The sequence below is a fragment of the Seriola aureovittata genome, chromosome 11, assembly GCF_021018895.1.
Source record: "Seriola aureovittata isolate HTS-2021-v1 ecotype China chromosome 11, ASM2101889v1, whole genome shotgun sequence".
Taxonomy (NCBI): Eukaryota; Metazoa; Chordata; class Actinopteri; order Carangiformes; family Carangidae; genus Seriola; species Seriola aureovittata.
In genome coordinates, this window is record NC_079374.1 from 1430212 (window position 1) to 1446155 (window position 15944).

At 46.3% G+C, this 15944-nt stretch overlaps 1 protein-coding gene across 1 annotated transcript in view; it reads left to right on the forward strand.

Moving 5' to 3' along the window:
• The window catches only part of vwa8 (von Willebrand factor A domain containing 8), a 64674-nt gene extending 57595 nt beyond the window's left edge, over nucleotides 1–7079 (forward strand). The window contains exons 42-45 of the mRNA XM_056389318.1: nucleotides 1129–1287; nucleotides 2561–2659; nucleotides 3218–3456; nucleotides 4760–7079. Of these exons, the coding sequence (XP_056245293.1) occupies nucleotides 1129–1287; nucleotides 2561–2659; nucleotides 3218–3456; nucleotides 4760–4868 (606 nt within the window). The 3' untranslated portion in view covers nucleotides 4869–7079. The remainder of the gene's footprint in view (nucleotides 1–1128; nucleotides 1288–2560; nucleotides 2660–3217; nucleotides 3457–4759) is intronic.
• Nucleotides 7080–15944: the final 8865 nt, after the last annotated feature.

Genomic DNA, 15944 nt, shown 5'->3' on the forward strand with positions numbered 1-15944 from the left:
GAAACACTGCCACACCTCCAAACACACACTCCCAGACTCACACACACATAATTTTGACCTTTATCTGTTAGACGGTACATTCCAGTGGTGTGTGTGAGATTATTATTACACCCTGTGTTTTTATACACACACACACACACACACACTCATTCTAGTCCTTTCTCCTGCTGTCATATATGCTTGAGTAAGGCCGCACACACACACACACACACACACACACACAGAGCTATGTGATAGTTCCCACACTAATCATACAAACACACACTAACCATAATATGCATACTATGTTTTTCTGCGTTCGTTAGCTCCTACTGTTGCATATTTCTGGTCTGGCCTGAAGGTCTGTGCTGAAATAATTGCACCCAGTTTTGAAATCCTGCCCTTGTTTTGACTGTTATTCTAAGTGAGCTACACCAGATTCCAGAAAACACTCTCCAGGGGAGGTCTGTTCTTTAAAGGTTCTGTAAACGACCATCAGGGCCACTAGATGTTGCACTGGAGCAGCTGCTTCTCAGACCAAAACCACACGTCGCCTCCCTCCACGTTCTCAGTCAGTTAAGTTTTACAAACTAAACAAACAACAAGAAGCTCAACTGAATAAAGTTACTCTGTGAACACGAGAGCCCACGTAAGCATTGCCGTGATATGCTCCACAGCAAGCTAGCAGTTAGCCAGCAAGCGATAGCAATGTTTGCCGAATAAATTAAAAATAGGGTAAAAGCAGGTTAGCTAATGTTAGCATGTCTACTGTAGCCGTCACTAATGAAAACAGATAAGAAAAAACAGTTCTGAATCCAGCTGGAGCTTTCAGCAGCTCGTAGGGTTCTCCTCTCAGTAAACCAGACCAGTATCAGCTCCATGGTCAGACTGGGAAAGAAATTCAGCCTTAGACTGATCCACTGGGACCAGCTGCATGAATGACACTGATGGAGCAGGTAAAAAGTAAAAAATCTTCATGGATGTTCTGGCCACCAGCAGGACCTCGTTGTTCCACTGTATCTTTACAAAGAAAATCGTTGTTTGCTGCTGTATCATTGTGTAAAATCTCGTTTCCAGGGCCTTTAACTGAATCATTAGATTCTGACTGAAACCCTGTGTTTTGTGTGAATGTCACCTGTGTGTTTACAGCTGGGCAGTCCTCAGCAGAAGCCCAAGCGTCTACGCGTTCTGGCTGACGTGTCGGGCAGCATGTACCGCTTCAACGGCGTGGACGGCAGGCTGGAGCGCTCCATGGAGGCGGTGTGCATGGTCATGGAGGCTCTGGAGAGCTACGAGCACAAGTTCAAGGTGAGACCAAACAACATGTTGCCAGGGGCGATTCTCGAGTCTGTTGGGGCCACTCCAATCAGCGTTCATCAATATTATGTAATAAATAAACTGACACCTACGAAAAACGGGAGGAAATCTAAACTTCATTTTTAACTCTAAATGTTCATGTTAAAAGAACTTAGTAAAGTATGTCAGCCTCCGGGGGGCCCCCTGACAGCCTGGGGCCCCCTGACAGCCTGGGGCCCCCTGACAGCCTGGGGCCCCCTGACAGCCTGGGGCCCCATAACAGCCTGGGGCCCCATGACAGCCTGGGGCCCCCTGACAGCCTGGGGCCCCCTGACAGCCTGGGGCCCCATAACAGCCTGGGGCCCCATGACAGCCTGGGGCCCCCTGACAGCCTGGGGCCCCCTGACAGCCTGGGGCCCCCTGACAGCCTGGGGCCCCATAACAGCCTGGGGCCCCCTGACAGCCTGGGGCCCCATAACAGCCTGGGGCCCCATAACAGCCTGGGGCCCCCTGACAGCCTGGGGCCCCCTAACAGCCTGGGGCCCCATAACAGCCTGGGGCCCCGGACAGCCTGGGGCCCCCAGCAGTTGCCTGTTCACAAGCTGCACCTCTGCTTGTTGCTGAAGAATTTTTCCTGCACATTTACCCAGCTCCATAATCTTGAATGTATGTCCTGTAATCTGAACTTTAACCTCTTCGTTATTACAACTCATGGGAGTTGACGGGAGACAGACTTCTTGGCCCCTAAGTGACACTCAAGCCAACCTAATACTGATCACATATCAGTGTCACACACACACACACACACTCACTCCAGTGTTCCTCATCACATGTCAGTGTAAAGACTTTCTTTGCGTAACAACCCGCTTACATAAAAGTGCATCTGATAAGACGTATGACACACACACCTGTTACCTGCAGTCTTACATGAACAACAAGACACATGTTTTACAGCCAGCGACAGCGACATGGACGGAGAGACGTCACAGTCGCGGCCGGCCTCATCACAAATAGACCGTATACGTAACACCTGGGGCCTGGAATAGCTGCGTGGAGCCAGGCTGACCCGGCCTTATGTAAGCCAGCTGTGATGGACGTGACGCGACGACCTGACGTTTCTGCGTCTTTACACTTCGCTCACGGTGTCACGTGCTGAGTGAGCGTGTCACAAACAGCGTTACACAGAAGTCTGAGTTGTGTAACCGTTAAAACATCGTCAGTGTTTCCAGACGTGGTTCATTTTACCTTTGTGTCATGTTTAATTTAAATTTGATCTCCTCTGCAGTACGACATCGTCGGCCACTCAGGCGACGGCTACGACATCGAGCTGGTCAGAGCCGACAAAGTCCCCAAGAACAACAAGCAGAGACTCAAAGTCCTCAAGGTAACCACTCACTGTAATCAAATATTCAGCATCACTCATGTGATGTTATGATTTCACATGTCAACCTCCATTTCCCACATTAATTCAAATTTGCACATGTGCAAAAGATGTTTTTAACTTTACATGTGAAAAAGAAAATGTCACATGTGAAGTGAAAAGTCAGATTTAGATCTAACTTTCATGTTTAGAATGAGCTTCACATATAATGCCAAAGGTTTCACATGAGGTCGAGTTGCATTCTGGGTAATGTGGTTTGATGAGGAAGAAAAGAACGAACGAGACGATATGTCCGTGGTGAGTCGGACACAGTGACACGTTGAATCAGCGAACGGACTGAAGCTCAATCCAGTTTCCTGTCTCTCCTTTTGTTTTACTTTAGTTTTAATGAAGTTGTTTGTCTCCGTCTCGTCTTCATCTTTGTATTTTACTTTGTGGTGACGTAACAGATCATTCTCCACAATAAAACTCATAACCAAACAATCCAACAATATAAAACCTGTTTCCCACTTCCCATGTCTCCTTCACCGCCTCCTCCTCTTTCCCTCCCTCGCCCTGCAGACCATGCACGCCCACGCTCAGTTCTGCATGAGCGGCGACTTCACGCTGGAGGGCACGGACGCCAGCATCAAGGAGCTGGCACGAGAAGAGGCCGACGAGCACTTTGTGGTGGTGCTGAGCGACGCCAACCTGGAGCGCTACGGCATCCGGCCCGAGCGCTTCGCCCACGTCCTGACCTCTGACCCGCAGGTCAACGCCTTCGCCATCTTCATCGGATCCCTGGGAGATCAGGCCGAAAGGTAAGGAGGCGGAGTTGGGAGGGGGGCTGCCTCTTTAAGTACAGGTTGCAGTGGAGGAAATATGAAAAGCAAAGAGCCAAAGAAGGATGAGGATGAAGGGAAGAGAAAAAAGAAGTAGAAAACTCAGAGTCTGTGCAAAGAGCCGAACTTCCCAAACCAATAAAGAAGAACTGGACTTCAAAGTTAAGCAGAACAATGAGCGTCCAATTTATTCTGGCTGAGACCTACTCGTGTTCCCGCCTGCTGCTGGTCCTGCTGACCTTTATTGTCACATCCCAGATTAACTCCTGAGCTCTGCAGCACGCACAAAAGAGGAGTGAAATCCTCTCCTTCCTCTTATTGCCTCTCTGCTCTTACTGTAGCTCCAGGCTCGCTGCACTTTACATCCTCTGAGCCGAGGCTCACCGGCCTCGCATGAGCCTTTCAAGAGCCGCGGCCTCGTGGTCAGAATGCAGCCGTAAGATTAAAGACCTGCAGAATGACAATGAGCTGTTTTACTCCCAGTTCATGACTCTGTGAAGAGAAGGAACTGCAGACAAGCTGAGAGAGCGAGCGCAGAGAAAGAGACCCGTGACCCATGAAAGGAGCTGAAAGGAATTACTCTTTAACTCCAGAGGTGGAGTTCAGGTAGAAATGAACTCTGAATGAACAGAAGGTTCAAGTCTGAATGTGGAGAAAAGAGGAATTAGAATAATATATTCACGTCATGGAAGCAGTTTGACGTTAGGACACTTTAGGAGCTCAGTTAAAGCTGCATCCAGTCTAAAGGTCTCTGTCCATGTGTATGTATGTGTCTCTGTGTTTTCTTCTTCTTCTGTGTTTTATTTGAAGTGTTGATCCATCAGAAGATATAAAAACCATCAGTGTAGTTTTACATCTCCTCTCTCAGGCTTCTCTCTGGAGCTCTAGTAACAACAGGTCTGTGAGCCAATCAGAAGAGAGGAGGCTCTGAGCCTGATCAAACTACACACGGACAGAGACCTTTAGACTGGATGGAGCTTTAAAACCAAAAATATTTCTTCTTATAGATCAACACTTCAAATAAAAGAGTGTAAAATATGGAGCTTTAAAGGCCACACCACTGACTGAGAGAGCAAGAGCTGAACACAGTGGAGATGTCTGTTGTTCCTGAGCTCCTCCATGTCAACGACATGTTTCACTGTCCTCCGTCAGGGAAACGTCTTGTACCAGTTCACACAGTAAACAAGTGCTCGTCTGTCTTTTTATTTTAGGAAACGATTCTGTTGCTAATGTTCTGTCTCTCTGTTTGACCCCAAACTGCTTTTTTCTGTCTTTGTTTCAGACTCCAAAAGACCCTTCCAGCCGGGAGATCCTTCGTTGCCATGGACACTAAGCAGATCCCCCAAATACTGCAGCAGATCTTCACATCTACAATGCTGTCCAGTGCCTGAGCCTGACGTGCACACACACACACACACACACACACTCTCTCTCTCTCTCTCTCTCTCTCTCACCTTATCTCACATTGAAAACCTCATGATTCGTTCTGCATGTTCTGAAACCTGTCAGCCGTGTGGCGCAGTGTCTTATCACAACGTGTCCTTAACCCGCCGTCTGTATCAGGTCTGAATCAGGTCTGAAGACTCGCCCACATGCAGGTCCTGGAGGGGGGGCAGGTTGTGTTTTGTTTTGTTTGTTGTTTTACAGAATCCCTCAGTGTGTGTGTGTGTGTGTGTGTGTTGTGTGTGTGTGTGTGTGTGTGTTGGCGTGACAGACGGAGAATGTCTGGCTGCTTTGTAGTGTAGATACTGTACAACACAAAGGGACTGTTCTGTGTGAAATGACACACAGTGTGGAGGTAAGTGCAGTGACATGACAGCGGCCTGGAGCCGGTCTCCGACCCCGTGTGGAGATCAAACGCAGCCCGACCTGTTGTTGTTTTTAATTGTGTCTACGGCCGACGGCGCTGACGCACACACGCACACGCCTCTGTCCTGTTTTGGGTTTGTGAGCGACTTCTCTCACAGAGGAGGGAGGGGGAGGGGGTCGTGAACCCGAGGCTGCTTCACTTATTTTGGACTTCCTGCTCATTTATCGCCCGTCGCACAGGAAGGGAAACACTGACGCGCCACCTGACCGACACTCGGACACGGCGAGCGGCAACAACTTGGCTCCTGTGGAATGTTGGGACTGTGACCAGGGAATTTCCCACCTGACTGCACACGCTCTTTAAAGGCAGCCGCCATTGCACAACCCCCCTGTCGTGTGTGTGTGTGTGTGTGTGTGTGTGTGTGTGTGTGTGTGTGTGTGTGTGTGTGTGTGTGTGTGTGTTCTCAGATCTTAGATCGCCTTACATTGCCAGACCTCTCACTCCTCTCTCTCTCTCTCTCGAACACACACACCTCTGCCGCTGTGAGGCACTTGAGCAGCAGGATCTATGACCTCGTGTGTCAGTGTGTGTTCAGTTGTGTGTGTGCACACAGACCTGTGTGCGTGTGCACATCATCTCAGTAACACTTTGTTACACATCCTGTATTTTCTTGGAAATTTTCTTTATAACTTCCTAAAAAATGATCTGATATTTATCTGTTAATTATTAGGATATTTCCAATATAATTATAAGGGAAATGGAGAAAGTGTCAGTTGCTATAGTAACGGCTCGTCATGTTCGAGTTTTGAAAAAGATAAATAAGAAATGTTTGCCTAAGTAGATGGAAAACAGTTCATAAACAGACCGAGTTTCCTGCAAATAAAGTGAGTGGCTTTATTTTACAGGTCTGCTGTTGAGAAGGAAGAAAAGAGTTTGTAAGTTTAACTGCTGATTGGATAAAAGTTTATGACACTGAGTGTTTGATTCTTTGATCCTTCTTAGTTTGAAACACTAAAGAACAGAATTCGACAGTCGCAGCTTGTTTTCAGGTCGTCCGTCTCATTCTCGTGGACACGGTGTCTCAGTTACACCTCCAGGGAACTTCTTCAAATTTGGCACAAACGTTCATTTGGACTCAAAGATGAACTGATTCAAATTTGGTAATCAAAGGTCAAAGTTCAAGGTCACTGTGACCTCACTAATTATCTAACTCAAATGTTTATAAGGATGAAATGAAGTGACGACATTTCATATCCAAAAGGTCAAAGGTCAACTTCACTGTGACATCATAATGTTCTCAGGGAGGAGACACTGTGACCATTCTTCCTGTAACAACCACGAGGAGGTGATTGTAGTTTGTTTGTTTTTAACTCGCACATAATGAAGATTTGAATTATTTGTAAAATAAAACATCACCATCATTTGTACTCTGTGTATCTGCTCTGAGAAAATCTCAGTCACGTGCATCAGTTCAGCCTCTGGTTTTCACTCTTGGTGTTCCGGTCTGACTGTGCTGCACTGACAGGATCAATAATTATAATCAGTCTCTATTGATCTGTCGTTGATAGAGGGATGACCCTGGTTATTCATCTCTCCTCTGACCTCCTCTCTCTTTGCAGTGGAAACAGGACTCCACATGTTTAACTTATATACCCAAACTTCATGTCTGGGTATGAAGGCACTAACACAATTTAAAATAATATTCATTTTAATGTATTTAGTCTTATTTAATTGTACATTGTGATTAATTTGTGTGAAATGTACAAACTTTTAATAAATGATGTAAACATTGCTCAGTTGATTCCTCCCAGCTTCTGTCTTGCTGTCTGCTGAACCAGGTTTCTACAACTGACTGATTATTACATGATTAATCATATAATCTTTAGCAACAGCAGCTCTAACCATTGGTCTCTAATCAAAAGCCATGTATCTCCACATTTGATTATTTAACATAGTCTTTGTTAAGATAAATACACCACCTAAAAACCCAGTGGATTATCTGAAAAAAAACTTCCTGAGCTGATGTTAATGTCACTTTAAAGCTCCTCCAGTGTAAAGGTGTGTGTCCATGTGTAGTGTGATTATAGATCAGCTCTAGCTTCTATATTAATACTGTGAAAGTATCAAAGCCTCAGTCCACAGAGAAATGCACACAGCCTGTATTCAGAAACTGAGCCTTAAAACCAGCCGTCAGGACTTCTGGAACTTTGTGATGTCACAACAAAGCAGTCACCAAGCCCCGCCCACCTGGACCCACCATCCAAACCTTGCAGGATTTGGTTTCTCTGAGTGTTTTTACCTGAAATCTGCAATATTTTTATTGGATCACTCAGAGGTAAACTTGTTTAACACATTCATTCATATTTATCTGTTTAAAACTATTGTGTTATAAACTTTTCATTAAATGTTTATATGCAGCTTATGGAGTCTTAAAGTAATAAATGCCTAAATCTCACAGTATTCTTCACAGTATTAGAAGTATGCAGTAGTAAAGAAGGACAGTAACTGTACACAGTGTTTTATTGTTGTGTGTTTTCTTGTGCAGGAGACCAGAAGCTCTTGATTCTTAGAAACCTGTGGGACTTCGTAGAATCGCAGACCGCTCGCTCGGCCTCCCTCTCATTTCCTCCGTGGTCACTTTTTCCATGTGTTGTAATGATCCGCTGACTCGACCACAATCACCCAGCAGCGTCCCCTCCTCCCTCTGACCGGCCAGAACAACACAACAGCTCAGGCTGCAAAGCTCTTCAAGTCCCGTCAGGAATCATCCTCTGATCCACATTAGGTTCAGAACAGGTTTAATTGAACAGGACAACGTGCTGCCTGTAGGTTTTAGTGCTTCACCATCAGGAGATCATGGGATGTAAATCGGTGCTCGTTGCTTTGATGTTTTTTCTCTCAGTGTTTCTGATGCTGCTTCCTCTGTTTATTCCAGACAAACCTCTGAAAACACAAATCTTACATTCCTGTAGAGAAGAGGGTTTCGCTCCAGGAAAGGTGTGTCCGACTTGTGCAGCTGAGAACGTCAAAGAAAACTCCTCATTAACTGGCAGTTAAGTTCAGATACAAACAGGCAGGACAGATGCATTTAAATAAAATGTTGTATGATTCCCCCCACAGTGTGTGTCCCTGCAGAGACGCTGATTACACTGGTGACTGACACACTGTCTGTCAGCCGGGATTGAAACACTGACAAACTGACTCTTACAATGAATTTAGACACTCACACATTCACACCTGGTCTGTGTGATTACAACAGGGAGATAAGACGTCTAGACCGGCAGCGTATTAACACGCATTAGTCAGTGTTTGCTGCGTGTTTCACATTATTACTGCTGCTGTGGAAAACTCAAGGTCAAGCTGATGATTCAGAGCGTGTGAAGTGTTTTTGTGTACTTGAAGCTGATGTCATCATGTTTCAGTCTGGACAGATAACACACACACACACACACACACACACACACACAGGTCTGTGGAGGCTGAGCTGCAGCAGGTTGACCTCCACACAGACCACAGGGAGGACTGACTGATCACTGTGATTGATGACAGGACACAGAGGGCAGAGCGATTGTCCTGGTGTTTGTCCTGACAGAAGGAGCAGGAGCTTGTGTGCTGGTTGAACTGTAGCTGGGTGATTGATGCCGGTCCGTCAGACGCTCACATGTTTGTTATAAACGTGTTCGCGCTGCAGGAATGTGACATGATTTAACGTACAGTATTTAAACTTAATGACGAGGTCAGTCGATGTAAAAATCTCTCAAAAAAAAAGAAAAACATGTATGACGTGTGGTTTTATGACCCGTACACAAAAACCACATGAATTTCACATGTGCAAAAAATCACATGTGAAATGTGCGGAACATGTGCAGATGGGAAATGTGGTTTTGTGTGAAGCCCTTTTAAATTCCCATGTGAAACCCAAACATCAACCTGTGTGAAATCTGTGGGAATCCCAACATTTCACTTCACATGTTCACGTTCTTTTTCACATGTAAAACTGGCTTTCACACACACACAGCTAAAAACATGAACATGTGAATTTTAATATACACATGTGAAAAACTAATGTGAAATGTTTCAGTTCACATGGGAAATAGTGTTTTTTTGTAAGGAGACTTGCTCTGTTTGTGTATGTGCACACTGCCTCGTGTGTGTGTGCGTGCGCGTTAATGAGTAACAGTGAAATCAGAAGCACAGGAAGCAACTGTTGCGTCTGTGCTGTTGCATGTAAAGGTATCTACGCACAAACACAAGCCTGTGGTGCTGTCCACAAACAGCTGGCAGGAGTCCCAGATCTTTATGGCAGATTAATTAGGCAGTAATATCAGCCTAGAGTCAGTAGTGCTGGATAACCACCATGTGCTTATTGTGCACGTGTGTGTGTGTGTGTGTGTGTGTGTGGTTGGCTTTTATTATCAGCCTCTGTCTGAGTCTGGAGGGAAAATGTGTGTGGTTTACAAAGAAAAAAAGTCTGTCTCATTGGGCTGAAAGAGATCCCTCTTAGTTCTGGCAGACAACCACACACACACACACACACACACACACACACACACACACCTGACACCTGTCCCTGTCTAGCTGTAATTGAGTTGTGTTGCTGTGCAGAGCCGCCTGACAGGGAGGCGGAGCTCCTGATAAGGCAGATGTCGGAGCGGCCGCTCGAACAGCTGGAGCAGTGATGAAAAACCAAGCGCTGTAAAGACAGAGGATTACAGACCATATTTCAGCACATCACACAAGTTCACAGAGAACTGATGGAGGAAACCTTGGTGTTGTGACTGTGAAAAGATTAGACGAGTGACCGAAGACAAACCCACCAACAATGTAGTTTAGACAACATCCTTTTTATTGAAATTAACACAAAAAATATAATTTGAATGTGTTTTTACACACATAACATTTCCTTCAGCCTGCGTGTGCTGTCTGTAGTCTGTAGTTAAGGTATGTCCCCTCTGAGAATCACCATCCTGTTGTGGTGGGGGTTTGCCTGCCCTATGACCCTTGGAGCTGTGTTGTCAGGGGCAACAGCTCCTGTTTTGGTGTCCACAATGATTCAAAGACCTCCACGCATCAGTATCTTCCAAAGGGCCCCCTCCTGGAGCAAGGCCTGGGGATCTCACTGCCAACTGGGTGGGGGTTAGAAAGTACCAATTATATATAGTGGGCCCACATTAGGGACTGGGGCTGGACTGGAGGAGACCCTGCCGGGGTGCAACGATACTCAGGAGCTGTCGGGGTATGTGGGAGTCTTTGAGTGTTGGTCCTCCGGCCTCTGCACAGATCTGCTGGGACACCTGATGTGTCACATTCACGCCTGAGGTCAATTTAGAGTCGGCAGTTTACCTGAACTAACGTACACTGTAAAAAAGCAGGTTTCTGTTGAAGGAGCAGCGTCTCCACTCCGAACTCTCTCTGGATCCTTACCCTCTCTCCAGGAGTGAGCCCAGCCTCCCCAGGGAGGAAACTCATTCCTCCTGACACCACCCAGGTCTCATGACCACTGGTGACGTAGATCTACCAGTAAATCGAAAGCTTTGCCTCCTGGCTCAGCTCCCTCCTCACGTCAACAACCCCGCATTACTGCTGACACCCGTCTGATATCACGCCCCCCCCCCCCCCCCCCCCCCCCCGGCTCGCTCCATCTGTCCGTGTTACTCTTTGTCATTGCCAGGCAGTTAACGTTTCAACAGATTAACACGTGGAGCCGCAGTGGAAAAGTCATGTTGTCAGCTGACACCATTCGCCTGGTTGTTGAATAACTCAGGTGAGCGACGGCTCGAGGCCGAAGTGGAACGTTTGTGATAAGAGTCGGTCCAGATTCAGACACACATACAGGTGTGTGTGTGTGTGTGTGTGTGTGTGTGTGTGTGTGTGTGTGTGTGTGTGTGTGTGTGTGTGTGTGTGTGTGTGTGTGTGTGTGTGTGTCATATCAGGCTGATAAAAACCTTTTATATTTACACACTGAGCGGTTGGTGGTAAAAATGTAGGGAAACTAAAAGAAGTGAAATAAAAAGGGTTTAATGACTTTAATGGTTTAATTCAAAGAGTTCTGGCCAAGTTTTTTCACCATGACTCTTTATGAAACGGACAGAGACGGAGACGCTCCATCGCTGCTGCTCCCCGTCAGATATCTGTTCACCCTGTCCTGTGATGAGTCGTACATCACTGCGGTCAGAACAGCTGTTTAGCTGTTGTCCTTGACGACTGCTAAACAGTGTTTTGTTTATGGGTTTGTGACTGATGAGCTTTTAGTTACACTAGATCTTTTTAATTAATTAATGTGTGTGAGTGTGTGTGTGTGTGTGTGAGTGTGTGTGAGTGTGTGTGTGTGTGTGTCTCTGTGTGTCTCTGTGTGTCTCTGTGTGTGTGTCTCTGTGTGTCTCTGTGTGTGTGTCTCTGTGTGTGTGTCTCTGTGTGTGTGTCTCTGTGTGTGTGTCTCTGTGTGTCTCTGTGTGTGTGTCTCTGTGTGTGTGTCTCTGTGTGTCTCTGTGTGTCTCTGTGTGTGTGTCTCTGTGTGTGTGTCTCTGTGTGTGTGTCTCTGTGTGTGTGTCTCTGTGTGTCTCTGTGTGCCTCTGTGTGTCTCTGTGTGTGTCTCTGTGTGTGTCTCTGTGTGTGTCTCTGTGTGAGTGTGTGTGTCTCTGTGTGAGTGTGTGTGTCTGTGTGTGTCTCTGTGTGTGTCTCTGTGTGTGTGTCTCTGTGTGTCTCTGTGTGTGTCTCTGTGTGTGTGTCTCTGTGTGTATCTCTGTGTCTCTGTGTGTATCTCTGTGTCTCTGTGTGTATCTCTGTGTCTGTGTGTATCTCTGTGTCTCTGTGTGTGTCTCTGTGTGTGTGTCTCTGTGTGTGTGTCTCTGTGTGTGTGTCTCTGTCTCTGTGTGTGTCTCTGTGTGTGTCTCTCTGTGTGTGTGTCTCTGTGTGTGTGTCTCTGTGTGTGTGTCTCTGTGTGTCTCTGTGTGCCTCTGTGTGTCTCTGTGTGTGTCTCTGTGTGTGTCTCTGTGTGTGTCTCTGTGTGTGTCTCTGTGTGAGTGTGTGTGTCTCTGTGTGAGTGTGTGTGTCTGTGTGTGTGTCTCTGTGTGTGTCTCTGTGTGTGTGTCTCTGTGTGTGTCTCTGTGTGTGTGTCTCTGTGTGTATCTCTGTGTCTCTGTGTGTATCTCTGTGTCTCTGTGTGTATCTCTGTGTCTCTGTGTGTGTCTCTGTGTGTGTGTCTCTGTGTGTGTGTCTCTGTGTGTGTGTCTCTGTGTCTCTGTGTGTGTCTCTGTGTGTGTCTCTGTGTGTGTGTCTCTGTGTGTGTCTCTGTGTGTGTCTCTGTGTGTGTCTCTGTGTGTATCTCTGTGTCTCTGTGTGTATCTCTGTGTCTCTGTGTGTATCTCTGTGTCTGTGTGTATCTCTGTGTCTCTGTGTGTGTCTCTGTGTGTGTGTCTCTGTGTGTGTGTCTCTGTGTGTGTGTCTCTGTCTCTGTGTGTGTCTCTGTGTGTGTCTCTCTGTGTGTGTGTCTCTGTGTGTGTGTCTCTGTGTGTGTGTCTCTGTGTGTCTCTGTGTGCCTCTGTGTGTCTCTGTGTGTGTCTCTGTGTGTGTCTCTGTGTGTGTCTCTGTGTGTGTCTCTGTGTGAGTGTGTGTGTCTCTGTGTGAGTGTGTGTGTCTGTGTGTGTGTCTCTGTGTGTGTCTCTGTGTGTGTGTCTCTGTGTGTGTCTCTGTGTGTGTGTCTCTGTGTGTATCTCTGTGTCTCTGTGTGTATCTCTGTGTCTCTGTGTGTATCTCTGTGTCTCTGTGTGTGTCTCTGTGTGTGTGTCTCTGTGTGTGTCTCTGTGTGTGTGTCTCTGTGTCTCTGTGTGTGTCTCTGTGTGTGTCTCTGTGTGTGTGTCTCTGTGTGTGTCTCTGTGTGTGTGTCTCTGTGTGTGTGTCTCTGTGTGTCTCTGTGTGTCTCTGTGTGTGTCTCTGTGTGTCTCTGTGTGTGTCTCTGTGTGTGTGTCTCTCTGTGTCTCTGTGTGTGTCTCTGTGTGTGTCTCTGTGTGTGTGTCTCTGTGTGTCTCTGTGTGTGTCTCTGTGTGTGTGTCTCTGTGTGATTGTGTGTGTCTCTGTGTGTGTCTCTGTGTGAGTGTGTGTGTCTCTGTGTGTCTCTGTGTGTGTGTCTCTGTGTGTCTCTGTGTGTCTCTGTGTGTGTCTCTGTGTCTCTGTGTGTGTCTCTGTGTGTGTCTCTGTGTGTGTGTGATTTATGGGACAGACAGGGAGACTTCCCTCTCTGGGGGCCAAGTGTTTGTTGAGCAGATGAGGGCCACGCCTGCAGCAGCACGGCTCTAATAGATTCTCTGACCTTCTCTAAACTTGCTGACGTTGTCGTTTTCTTCTTCCTCTGCCTCGTTCTGCTGTCGAGCCAGAGTCAGAAAAAAAATCATAAATAACTTTGCTAATATGTTCTGTACAATATCAGACGCTCTGTATCTTTAGGAAAACCTCAAAAGAAAAAGGCTCTGAGGGGAGAAAGAGGGAGAGTTGTTCTACATCAGCTGCAGTTCAAGTGACTCGGTGCCTCAAACCGATCAGTGCAGGAGCAGCTGACTTCATTGATTAGTTATTCAGGGAGAAATGATTCTCAGTGCTCGTGGCAAATGTTTCATTCTCCATGAATAAAAACAAGGTTTGGATGGTGGGTCCAGGTGGGCGGGGCTTGGTGACTGCTTTGTTGTGACATCACAAAGTTCCAGAAGTCCTGACGGCTGGTTTTAAGGCTCAGTTTCTGAATACAGGCTGTGTGCATTTCTCTGTGGACTGAGGCTTTGATACTTTCACAGTATTAATATAGAAGCTAGAGCTGATCTATAATCACACTACACATGGACACAGACCTTTACACTGGAGGAGCTGTAAAGTGACATTAACATCAGCACAGGAAGTTTTTCAAAATCAAATGTTAGTAGATTAATGAAGTTACATGGAAACACATGCATGTGTCACCAGTGTTGGGACTCTGCTTGTTGAAGGTGTGTGGTGTTTGACCAGTGGTGCAGCCGACAGTCCAGCTCATTGTCACATGACAATATGTTGCACATGCATCAGGCCGCAGAGACCTGTTGCCATGGCTACGGGCTGTGACTGACAGCAGAGAGCTTCCTTCACTGTAAGTTGTTCCGCTCCCTGTGCAGTGAGTCTGTGTTCAACAGATGTTGGGTTGATTTGTTTTGCAGGTTTCCCTCAGTCTCTCTCTCTCTGTCTGTCTCTCTCTGTCTCTGTCTCTCTCTCTCTCTGTCTGTCTCTCTCTCTCTCTGTCTCTCTCTGTCTGTCTCTCACTATGTCTCTCTCTCTATGTCTCTCTCTCTCTCTCTGTCTGTCTCTCTCTCTGTCTGTCTCTCTCTCTGTCTGTCTCTCTCTCTCTCTCTGTCTCTCTCTCCTCCAGCTGCATTCCTGCAGGTCAGAGATAACATGAGATATTCAGTTCCACTTTACAGTAAGAATACTTACAAAGGATTTATAAATGGTTTATAATCAGGTTATTAATTCACTTGATGAATCATAAATAAACAAGTTATAACAGTTTTCATACGCTGATGCAGGCTCACTGTTTGGTAAGATCAGGTCAATGCTTACTACTTAGTCAGTAGCGTTTATAAAGGGAGCTTTATTGTGAAGTGTAAAACTCATCACCATGTTTGAGTTACTAATAATTATAACTGGTAAAAGGAGCCTGATAGTAATTCATTAATAAATGAGTTTTTACCCATTATAAATACTAGTAACTCATTAATAAATGTCAAGGTAATCAATACTGCCAAAGCCTCAGAGGATGAATCTGGTCATGTGATATGATCATGTGATCTGCCAAATGAAACTTTCCGACCATCAAGATGCTGACGGTGGTTAATTAAAGCAGCAGCTACAGATGAGGCAGAACAGCACAGATACATGTGGGCTCACTGATGGTCTGTTATCTAATGTGTTATAACAGTTAACGAGCTAATTAATAAACTAATTATAAAGCCTTTCTAAGTGTCGTCTTATTGTTACTTGTGTTTGTGCTTCTTTTCTCTTTCTCCCCACAAACAGAAAACGAGGGCGGAGCCTCTGACCTCCGACCTGCAGCGCCCTGCGTCCCGTAACCGCGGCTGCAGCCCCGAGGACAGACGCAGTAATGAGCGTAGTGATGATGAACCATGAGTAGTGACAGGTACAGAGGGATTTCTACACTGAATCAGACCTTTATCCTCATCTACTGTGGAAAAAGAGAAACGCAACATACAGTTCACCCTTCACCCAAACCCGCACACACATTCCTCCCATCACTTTACCCCTGGAAGACGACACAGTGACAGCAGAGGATTGTCTGTCTTGACCTTTACTCCACTCAGGCCAGGAAGTCCAGCTCAGACCAGGACTCAGACCTGTTTTTGAACAACAAGGGGAAGATGTTTTCTCCCTCCCGCCCTCGACCCCTCCCTGCTTCCCTCCTTAAACGTCATTACCCAGCATTACTGCCTCTGATGATTTCCTCTCTTCTAATAATAGTCTCTAATATTGTTTTGCTGCCTAATGAACTGGGAAATTACAAAGGCTGGAGAAACACAAATGTGGGTTTGTTGAATAAATGCACTTCTTCAAAGAGAGAGAGAGAGCAGGGTGCTGACGGGTGTTATTAGTGCACTTAGATTTGGTTATTCCTGAGTCTGAG